Source organism: Gymnodraco acuticeps, unplaced genomic scaffold, assembly GCF_902827175.1.
Source record: "Gymnodraco acuticeps unplaced genomic scaffold, fGymAcu1.1, whole genome shotgun sequence".
In the NCBI taxonomy this organism is placed as follows: domain Eukaryota; kingdom Metazoa; phylum Chordata; class Actinopteri; order Perciformes; family Bathydraconidae; genus Gymnodraco; species Gymnodraco acuticeps.
The window spans coordinates 75495-86524 of record NW_022990249.1 but is presented as its reverse complement, the minus strand read 5'-3'; the positions used below and the strand labels follow the sequence as shown (position 1 = coordinate 86524).

General features: G+C 39.3%; 2 protein-coding genes across 11 annotated transcripts; one reads left to right on the top strand and one right to left on the bottom strand.

Annotated features, from left to right (window-relative positions):
• Nucleotides 1–223: 223 nt before the first annotated feature.
• Nucleotides 224–5155, top strand: LOC117548989 (G2/M phase-specific E3 ubiquitin-protein ligase-like). Of its 7 annotated transcripts, XR_004569402.1 has the most exons (9): nt 224–434; nt 1587–1709; nt 1821–2130; nt 2256–2347; nt 2741–2788; nt 3012–3079; nt 3163–3255; nt 3362–3672; nt 4109–4228. XR_004569402.1 is itself a non-coding variant. In XM_034220522.1 (8 exons), the coding sequence occupies exons 2-8, from the start codon at nt 1644–1646 to the stop codon at nt 4969–4971; spliced, it is 1146 nt and encodes a 381-aa protein (XP_034076413.1). In that variant the 5' UTR covers nt 243–434; nt 1587–1643; the 3' UTR covers nt 4972–5155. The 7 variants fall into 7 exon arrangements, 5 of the variants coding, with proteins under 5 accessions (XP_034076416.1, XP_034076417.1, XP_034076413.1 ...); XR_004569403.1 differs by lacking the exons at nt 3163–3255; nt 3362–3672 and adding an exon at nt 4404–4414 and having other exon boundaries at nt 225–434; nt 4109–4281; XM_034220522.1 differs by lacking the exons at nt 3012–3079; nt 3163–3255; nt 3362–3672 and adding exons at nt 4404–4618; nt 4730–5155 and having other exon boundaries at nt 243–434; nt 4109–4281.
• Nucleotides 5156–5445: 290 nt separating this feature from the next.
• Nucleotides 5446–9527, bottom strand: LOC117548988. Of its 4 annotated transcripts, none has more exons than XM_034220518.1 (5): nt 9305–9527; nt 8477–8576; nt 7212–7953; nt 6692–6910; nt 5446–6227 (listed from the first exon to the last, which is right to left on the bottom strand). In XM_034220518.1, the coding sequence occupies exons 2-5, from the start codon at nt 8571–8573 to the stop codon at nt 6011–6013; spliced, it is 1275 nt and encodes a 424-aa protein (XP_034076409.1). In that variant the 5' UTR covers nt 8574–8576; nt 9305–9527; the 3' UTR covers nt 5446–6010. The 4 variants fall into 4 exon arrangements, with proteins under 4 accessions (XP_034076409.1, XP_034076412.1, XP_034076410.1 ...); XM_034220521.1 differs by having other exon boundaries at nt 6726–6910; XM_034220519.1 differs by lacking the exon at nt 9305–9527 and adding an exon at nt 9087–9279.
• Nucleotides 9528–11030: the final 1503 nt, after the last annotated feature.

The window sequence follows — 11030 nt, the reverse complement described above, 5'->3', positions numbered from 1 at the left end:
CACTTTACCCCTGCCTATATGCCGTGAGCTGATTATCGAGCCTTCATTGTAACAGTCGCGGGTGCACTGTGTGTGTGTGCGTGGGGAGTGTTGCAGTAGATAATTCAACTGTAGCGCTGGTGCATTAATGGGAAACCCTAAATGTTTAAGCACCCTCTATGAAACGTCAAGCTACCCCACAGCACCCCCTAGAGAAAATCTCTGGCGCCGCCACTGCCTGAGAGGCCAGGGTGCTGCAAATAAAAGAACGCTGCAAATTAAAAAAACGCTGCAAATAAAAAGAAACAGAAACGCCGTGCAAATAAAAACGCCGCGATGCAAATAAAAAAGCCACAACGGAAGTGAATTACCGGGGACTATTATTGCTGATGCACATGCGGTTTTTTATGCGAGAGAAGAAGAAGTCTGGGGGATCTCCAGGAAACATCTCTTGGGTAAGTTTATAATGTTAAAGTTACACAGGATGTAGATAATATCTGTCGCTGCCGTATTTATAACTTTAAATGACGTTATTTTGTGTGTGGGAGCAGATTATGTGTGTAGTGTATAATGTTAGTAGAACATAGCTTTGATCAAAACTGCAGAAAGCTATTTTGAAGTTGTTTACTTGTCTGTGAAAACTGATTCTGATTCTGCTCGATTTATCCGTGCAGCTTGAACCGTTTTAAATCTAGACTACCCCACACACACACACACACACACACACACACACACACACACACACACACACACACACACACACACACACACACACACACACACACACACACACACACACACACACACACACACACACACACACACACACAGTATTATTGCATGTTTAACTGCCTGAGGCTTGTCTTGCCCTTGTCAGTGGGGAATGTCGTGATTAAGACACACTTGCAATCCATGTTGGGATATTCCTTGTATTAAGCCAGCGTTGAAAGTAGTACTGATTAGTCTTTCCAAATGTGTTCGTGTTATTTACAAACTAGTGCAGTGCCCGTTCGGGGCATGGCCGTTCAGAGCTTGTGCCCGTACTAAGCGGACCGATTGTTTGGCTCCCATAATTGCTGCTTGCAATGTTGTCCGGGGGGCGTACCCGATCGGAGCGCGTAGATTCGTCAAAAATAAAGGTTTAGAAAAATTAATCCCAAAAAATTCTAAATGAAGGATGCACATCATCGTGCAATCCGCAAGCCATATACGAAAGTTTAGATCGATCTGACAAACAGTCAGAGAGATATGAGAGACACACACACAGACATTTCTTGCTTTATAGATAGATAGATAGATGTTCATGCAATTGAAGCGCAAAGCAACCTAATGATACTTTATTTGTTTTGTTGCAGGTCATAATGTATTGTCCTTTTTGTGGACAGCAGCAGGCTTCTAAATCAGCCTTTGCTGTTCATGTGGCAAGGACATCAAATTCCTGTGTGATGTTGATAAAACAGGCACAAGTGGAGGTCATTTTAAAAAAAAAAATTTTTTTTATTAGGCTTAGGCAATGTACACTCTATATCTTATGAGTATGGGTGAGAACACTGTATGTCTCTCTGTTCTTTGTCATTGACGATTGATTGGACTCTTATTTCAAGCAGAGGCTACAGGAAAAAGCACACTGGAGTTATTTCGGACTTTCCGGAGTGTAAAAGAGAATGAGAGACAAGCAGGTTTTAAGAAAAAAAAAAACACCATCAAAAGACAACCTGAAGGTTGTGAAGGTACATTTTTTTGCTGAGATATACTAATAATTTGCCGACAGTCCATTCTGTCATGTATTTATAGTGTCACTGAACTAGTTAACAGTCGCCTATTTCATTGTTTCTCTGTAGATTTCAGTAGGCCTTATGAGGCTGAAAGATGGTGTACTGAAGACTGTAAGAGGAACAGTACTTCCCCTTTTGATGCGACCAGAGTCGGATGCGGACGAATTGCAGAGAGCTGCTGAGCAAAAAATGAAGACCTTCGACAGAAATTTACATGGCGGTCCCTACGTACTGCTCTACCCTGACGGTACAAAGATAACTACTATACCAGGAACAGAAGTACCCTTCACTCTAAACGAGTACAAAGAAGTAGTGGGGAAGGCCTACCAACGTATCACACTGTACATTTGTACAGCTGAAGATTTCTTTACATCTTGTAAGTAATTGTGAAATGAATTACCAACCAAGAAGAGCTTTTTTAATTGATTTGTTTGTCAAGGAAAGCACTCTGTTGTTCTGAGTAGTCTAAAATCCTCTTATACCTGTTCTTGTATTTCACAGCTCAGGAAACCAGCTCTGAATCCAACTCATCGGATTCAGAGGTGATCATCATGAGTCCAACTTCTGCAGAATTCAATGCAGATTATACATTAGTGAGTACTACATTTGTTGTATCTTAGATCGCTTATATTATAAATTATATCTGGAAGTGAAAATGTTTCTAGATTTCACATAGAAGGCATATTTTTACGATGAAACATGTCCCAAAATAGCATTTTAAATTGCGGTAAATGTTGCAGCGTCCTGGCCTACACATATTTTACAAACTTAAGAAAACAACTTTATTTAGTGCAGATCCCTGCAAAATCACACCATAATAATTTGTATGTTTTTCACTGAAAGTGATGATGTAAGAAGGATCATTCCCCCTGTCGCAAATCACATACACTATCAGTCAGAATAATATAATTCAATATTTATGTTCAAATGTGTTAAGTTCTGTCAAATTTGAAGTGTCACACTGATATATTGTTTTTTACTTCCAGGTATGGGAACTTGCAGATGGAGAGTCAGGCACTGATTCAGCAGCTCCGGTAATTGTGGCTCCTAAACATTGTCTATTGTTCACATTCAGCCTTGTCTGAAAATATTGTCACACAATTAATGTCTTAAACTACATGAAATAATGTGTCACACTGACCCAGAGATCCACGTTTGTGTACATTAGAATAGTCTTTTCTTTCTAAATCAGCCCTCTGATAGCCATGATTTAAAATACTTCAACTTACCTGTCACAAACCATGGTTTGTGATTCAGGTCTTATTTTCTGACTCACAAGAGGGCCCAGGAACATCAGGAGGTGTGCTGGAAACTGCGTGCTATAGGTATCATACTTTCCTTTCTACAATTCAAGTATGTTTTATATGAAAACATCAACAATGTAAACTTGTGTATGTCAATTTCTCAGCAAATATACTCAGCTGTATGCGCCCATTGTAATAGAGGATAAGGATGACTCAGACAGTGTTGAGTGCAGTCATGACATTCCAGAGGATACAAAGTAAGAGAAAAGTTACCCTTACTTCAACTGTGGTTGTTATTTTTCCTGATCAAAAATGTGTGCTATGGTGTACCATTTAACATGGTCATAATTTATCTGATGACAGGGTGGACCAGCAATCACTTTCTGAGATAACTGCAAACCTGGCCCTAGAGATTGACCATCGAGCTGTCAGCAGATTTAACATCTGTCGCTCGAACATCTGGGATGGAGCAGTCAGAGGATTCAAAAGGGCAACATTCTCAGAAAAGAAAGACATCCTGATGAAATTCTCTGACGATTAAGGGAGGTTTGAGGAAGGTCTCGATACAGGTGGCCCCAAGAGAGAATTCCTCTCCCTTCTCATGAAAGAGCTGAACAAACGGCCCATATTTGATGGACCTGTGGAGAGCCGCTACCTGGTCTACAATTCAACAGGTTCTGTTTTGTGTATAATATTTTAAAAGAACCCATATTTCAATCTTGCAGTGTTTTCAAATATGGAAACTGATTTAATATTTCTTTATTCTGCATTATCTTGGACAGCTATCAGAGAGGATGAGTATTATTTAGCAGGGAAGATGATTGCTGTGTCCATTGTGCATGGTGGACCTGGTCCTAATTTTCTGTCAGAGGATCTGGTCAGCTACATCTCAGGGCAGAGCAGTTTCAAGGCATCTGTCGGAGACATTACAGATGAGGAGATAGGGAAAGTCCTACAAGAGGTATGAGAAGGGTGTGAAATTCTAGAATAGGTAAAGAGAGAGTTTTGTCCACTTAAACCATTCTTTCAAGATATACTTCTGGCATTACCATTTTTTATAATTACGTGTCATATTTGAAATGTGTGGGACTCTGTTATCTCTTCTTTTAGATTCAGAATTCACCCTCAGTGGAGATCCTTCAGGACTTGATGATACGGAACAGTGCCATGTTGCAGACTGCTGGGTGCTTCAGACATGTCAGGTCATGTGAAGAAAAAAAAATGATTGTAGAGGATTACCTGAAGTGGTACATAATCCACAGGAACAACACTGCAATCGAAAGGTAGGTTTTTGTATTTCATTGTTATTGCTAAAATAATTATGAAAAACGTGTTGCTGTTGTCCCATTTTCTTGCTTACATGATGCACATGTATCTTTGCATGCATCTTTTAATTGTATTTTAGATTCAAGGCTGGACTTGAAAGTTTGCAGTTTCTGACAGCTCTGCAGCAGCATCCGACGGTTCTGACCCCTGCTCTCTGTCATGCCGATGTGAAGCTGTCTGCTGCAGAGATGGAAAATCTGTTCCAGCCTGAATTTAGTCAACAGGGAAGCAACAGAAGGGCTCAGGAAGAGAAAGCTATGAGTTACTGGGCAGACTATCTTCTCGATTGTGAAGGTTAGTCAATTTGCTCTTGTCTGATTTTTATACACACAGATTATAAAAAGTTCCGGTGTTGATGTAGATAGTATTTACTGTCAATTGATTCCAATGTTCTCTACTTTTTAGAAAATGACAGCTCAGTGACCTTGGAGGAGGTGTTAATGTTCGCTACAGGTGTGCCATGTGTGCCTCCTGCTGGTATGAGTCCTCTGCCACGCCTTCAATTCCTATGTTCTACAACGTCAACATTCCCAATGGCAAATACCTGTGCCAACATTTTAAAGCTTCCTCTTTTGGACACTTATGGTGCCTTCAAAGCCAACATGAACTTTGGCATTAATAATTCCCCCGGCTTTGGGTGCCTTTAAACAATTAAATAACTTGTGGTAAAAGTTAATGTTGCCACACACAGTCCGTTGTTTTAATGTTGCGGTCTGTCCGACCAAAATGTTGTGACGTAAGAGAGATGAGTATTTTTCATGGCAGATTTGTCCTATTTCATATCTAACATGTGAACAACACCACACATTTGTATTGTATTGTTATTGTATTCTCGTTAGGTAAGGTAGACCGTGGTTAAATCAAGAGTTCAGAACATGTGTTAAGATGTTTTACAAATATTTACATAAACAGTAAATAAAGACTGCAAAAGGCACCTTATCGTGCAAATGTGCCAATTTTGTTTTGGCCATTTGATCATGTTTTTACATGGACTTTGTGAAAGAGTAAAGCTGAATGACTCTTCATTAAATGGTTTAAAAGTGTTTCATTTTAACGTAAGGACTTGTTTTCTACGTATAGCATATATGTTACACACTCGCTACAAAGATGACACGGCTGTAGCTGGTTCACAAGATTGTATTCTCAGATCCACTGTGAAAACAGAAATAACAGTAGCATATGTGACTGATGCAATGAATGTTATTGTTGATTCATCAATTTGTTATGGGCTGTGTCTGAAATCACTCACTACTCACTATATAGAATTCCCTATAGTGTGAATGAGTGATTTCGGACACGCCTTGGTCTTTAAAATGTCAGAAAGTGAAGCCTCACAGAGAACAAATTAATCCAGCAAATATTCACATTTTAGAGGCTGGAACCTGCTTATATTCAAAACAAAATTAAAATCAATTACCAAAATATTAGGTGTATAATTTTCTGACAATCGACCATTCAACTGATAACACGGATGTAACACTAAACATGTTTTACAAAATACATGAATATTCTGTATGTTTATTTAAACAAAGAAAGGTTTCAGTCTAATGACTTATGCAAAGATACAAGCTGAATATTTCACTGGACTTATCTACTCAGAATTGCAGCATTCTAAATAATATTCAACCTACATTGGAAACTTGTACACACAAAAAAGGTTCTGGGGGGCTGGTGGGGCAATGTATTCTACACTCCAGATATGTTTTTCATGGAAATGTAATTCTGAACAGCAGCTGTCCAGTTCACTGGTGGAGCCAACCCACTCCGTCTTTGCAAGTCCACAAAATGCATCTCCAGATTCTCATCACCACACAAATTGTACTGGGATGATGCTTGCATGATGCCATCAAAGTGGTGTAGGGCTTCCCAGGACACTGGAAATCCACACTCCCTTCCGCCAAACCTAAGACCAGTCATAAATTGAAACATAATGAGTCAAGTGATTACAAATGGATCATTTAACCCCCCCAAACATGCTAGATAAGCATTATAACTAAAACTCCATTGAGTCAGTTCTTCGTTAATGAAATCCTAAACAAAGAGCTTTGACTTGAGAAGTTAATCTCAGGTTGACAGCAGCTCTTTCAGTCAAATATGGTCATTCTACTCACTTTCTAACACAAGGTACTTTTTGGAATTGAGTAAGATAAATCGACAGAATAGCTTTGGACATTTTCTGATTTAGGTTGTGTTGGAATCCATTTTTAGTCGTTTAAGACTTGAAATCATTTTGAAATAATGAGTTTTCAGACTAAATGAATCACGTTATTTATCAAGTGACAAACTTGTCATATTGGGCTGATACACCAAATTATATGAAGTCAGATATATTTTAAAGTAATATTACCAAACAATTTCAATACAAACCTGTGAGGCAGGTGGTACATGGCATCAGGTTTACCTGATGGACACTGAGACAGGCGAACAGGTCGGATGGTGTGGTTGTTCCACAGCTGTCTGTACTCATCGAGGTCTTTTTGTAAGATGCCCAAAAACACATATCGCAGCAGACACTTGTGCTCATGGCTCCCATTGAAGAGGTGCCTCTCTCTAAGGTCACTGAAGAGCTCGATCCAGAACTGAGTCCTAATGGTGGAATTCAAAACTTTTGTATTTCATGAAAAAAAGACAACTTCAAGTAAAAAGTCACAATATTTTGCTAAAAAGTCACAATATTTCTAGAAATGTTGTACATTTCTTGGTGCGCTCCTACATTATTTCATTTGGGAGCACATAAACTCCCTTGGGAAAATGTTAGTGTACAGCTCTAATGTAATTTCACAATTTTTTCAATTGTTTTCATCCAGATAGATTTAAAGTATTTGGGCACCTCTGTACTATATACACACACACATACATTCTTGGACCTGACCTTAAAAGGCTATACCTTTGCTTTCTGAAGAAAGACCACCAACTCTCGATGCGCTGGTTTGCAGTTGAGGTACCATACATGTGACTGAGGGCTCCTGCAAAATCATCTGTGTGTTGAGATCGTAATGTGCAGTTAATGGCTGCCATAGTGCCGTTTTCAGTTCCACAGTCAGTGCGAAGGCGGGCTGGAAGTAGTCCAAACTCCGATACACACTGCAAGTAATACTGCGCAATGATGCCCGGATCGTTGTTAGTGCTGCCACTCCTGAGCCACATAACTTTCCTTGAAAAGCCGTCGATGCAGCCACTGATGGCAATACCAAAGGGTTTAAGTTTATCATATCCATCAGCGTGCCACACTTGGTTTGGTCCTGCTGTGACGTATCCCCTTCGGACAAACCTTCGCCTGGAACGAAGTTGAACACCAGATGGATCCAGTCTGGAAATCGTCTGTCTAAGATCCTCCCTTTTTACTGTCAGGTGATACTTTTGTTGCAATGTCTGCCACATAGCTCTGTAACCCAACAGCCGACCCGAGCCTCTCAGTTCATGTGCAACAGTTTGGTGTACAGTGCCAATGGGAGTGTAGTCTATCCTTCTTGTTAAGCCAGCGTTCTGCAGCCTCCTCTTTAAGGTCCTCAGACTAAGAACAATGTTGTGTCTTTCTTCTAGAAAATCAAGTATCATTTCATAAGCGTGTCCCTCTGTGAAGTACTTGTGGATGAGGCCTGCCTCGATTCCTTCATTCGATTCTGTGACTGAAGGGAAAAGACAACAGTGTCATTAGGAATGAAACTTAATAAGAACAAAATGAAAATGTATCAGTAATGAGGAAAATACCTGAACTGTTTGATGCATAAGTGTATGTTTTCAGTATGTTCAATGCGTGAACAATTCCAGACATGAGGAGCAAAAAATAAGAGAAATAAACAGGCAAAGGACAAAATATTGGGATACTTACATAATTGGTAAGGATAAAAAATACATATCAATCTAGAGGTAGCGAACAAAAAGGTACCCTTTTAATGCCTGTATTTGTGCATAAACGCATCAGAAGGCTCAACCCTCACATGAAGGAGCACATCATTGGTCAACTTTGGTATTTCACCTGATTTTTTTACTTGTTGGCATTTTTTTTTATCAGTAGTTCTAAATCATGTTGAAATTGCCATGACTGACAATAATATGTGTATAGCATATATTAAAATGGCAACAAATCATATACAAATAAGACATTATCACTGTACTGGTGAAATTCTTGACTTTTAAGGAGGAGCTTACCATCTTCGAGAAAGGGAGCCAAACATTCAATGTTGCTGCCACAGGAGCCGCAACACCTCCCAAAACACCCACCAGTCCCACAATATGGACAATACATTGCCTGTGGAAAAGGAGCAATGTGAATATTATTCATTTGCAATGAAGTAACAGCTACTTGGTAAGCTATTGCAGCAAGTAATGTTACCTGCAAACAGCTGACACTAATTTAACAGCAGATATCAGCTGCAATCACTTAATATCTGAACCATGCATCCATCTACAATGTCAAAATACATTCAAAAAAAAGAAGAAAGATTTAAAGCCAGTAAACTTCCCAAAGGAAGCACGTCTTGGACAGGATAGAGACCCTTCTCTATCTCTAAGCAGGATAAGAGACCATCATTTATCTCTAGACAGGCACATTTAGATAACATGTTGATAGAGTCAAGATTGACTACAGGATTCAATATAGGGCTGGGCAACGATTACAAGTTTTAATCGCGTTTCCTGCGATTAACGCGCTAATAACGCGTTAACTTGCCCAGCCCTAATTCAGTAAAAGTTGTTCCTTCAGAGCATGTTGAGGAGAGGACCCGAGCTCGTCTGTTGAATAAAGGCATATTCAACTTACTTTGTGTGTCTTAGCATCATCTTTAAGTCCCGGTCGGCTCAGATCCGTTTGTTTAGAAAACAGCTAACGTTAGCAGATAAAAGTAGCTATGTTCTACTAACATTATACACTACACACATAATCTGCTCCCACACACACAATAACGTCATTTAAAGTTATAAATACGGCAGCGACAGATATTATCTACATCCTGTGTAACTTTAACATTATAAACTTACCCAAGAGATGTTTCCTGGAGATCCCCCAGACTTCTTCTTCTCTCACATAAACAAACCGCATGTGCATCAGCAATAATAGTCCCCGGTAATTCACTTCCGTTGTGGCTTTTGTATTTGCATCGCGGCGTTTTTATTTGCGCGGCGTTTCTGTTTCTTTTTATTTGCAGCGTTTTTTTAATTTGCAGCGTTCTTTTATTTGCAGCACCCTGGCCTCTCAGGGCCACCGTACCATCAGCTGTGCTTCAAACGGAAGTGACACGTTTTATTGCGCATGTCCCTTTTATCACGGGAATACAGGAAGTGATTAGTATAAGAGTATTAAATAAACAGAATTCATATATTACATTTCATAATTCAACACCCCCACTTACTCTTATACTGCACAATTTCTCAACATGAATTCAAATGTAAACACCTTATACACCTGCACAATAACACAGTGTTTGAAACTTCTGGGGTTATTTACATTCCAAACAAATACTTTACAAATGTCTCACTTTTTACCTTTGTTGCAGGCTTAGTGAAAATATCAGCAACCATATCAGCTGTAGGGCAATAGTCAATGGTTATCATGTTATCACTCAGTACAGTTCGAACAAAATGATACTTGACATCCACATGTTTACATCGTTGACGACATACTGGGTTCTTGGATAGAGCAATTGCACCCTGGTTATCTTCAAAGATTTTTACAGGAGTATATTGACCCTCACTATCCATGCTCTCTATTAGCTGCACAAGATACACACTCTCTTGTGCTGTGGCAGCCAGTGCCATGTACTCTGCCTCACATGTCGACAAAGCTACTGTTTGCTGTTTCTTTGATCTCCAAGAAATAACAGGCCCATTGCTAGTTAGACTAAAACAGTACCCTGGTATACTCCGTCTGTCATTTTGGTCTGTTGCCCAATCCGCATCACAGTATGCAACAAGTTTCAGTTTTTCATCTTGTTGTTTAAAACATAGCTCCTGATTAATTGTGCCCTTTAAGTACCTCAATACATGTTTAGCAGTTAACCAGTGTTGTTCTTTTGGCTCTGAAAAATACTGTGACAGTTTACTGACTATCCAACTTAGATCAGGCCGTGTAGATGTCATTAAATATATTAAGCTGCCTACCACTTCACGATATTGTGTTGCATCAACAGCTTCACCATCATCATCAAAGTTGTGTTTCTGTTCACATGGGGTGGACCTTGGCTTACAGTCATTCATACCAAACTTTTCCACTATTTTTGTAATGAATTTCTTTTGACCCATCTTTATTTCTCCTTTTTCCTGAGTAAAGTCAATGCCTAGGAAATGTTTAAGATTCCCAAGATCCTTCATTTTGAATTTTGTGCTCAACATTTCTTTCACAGTATTAATTGTGTGAATATCATTAGCTGCGATAACTAAGTCATCCACCCAAATAATCAGAATGATCCTCTCATTTTCTATTCCTTTACTGTAGACACAGTGATCAGCTGGGTTTTGTGCAAAACCGTTCTCACAGAGATGATCATGCAACATTTTATTCCAGTTTCTTCCAGATTGTTTTAACCCATACAGTGATTTATTCAGCTTGCAGACTAGCTTTTCATCTGTGTCTGACTTGACCTCAAAACCTTCAGGTTGCTGTACATAGAGCTCACAATCAATTGGAGCGTGTAAATATGCAGTTTTAACATCCATCTGATGTAGGTGTAAGTCATGTTGAGCTGCCAATTGCATCAAACTTCGTACT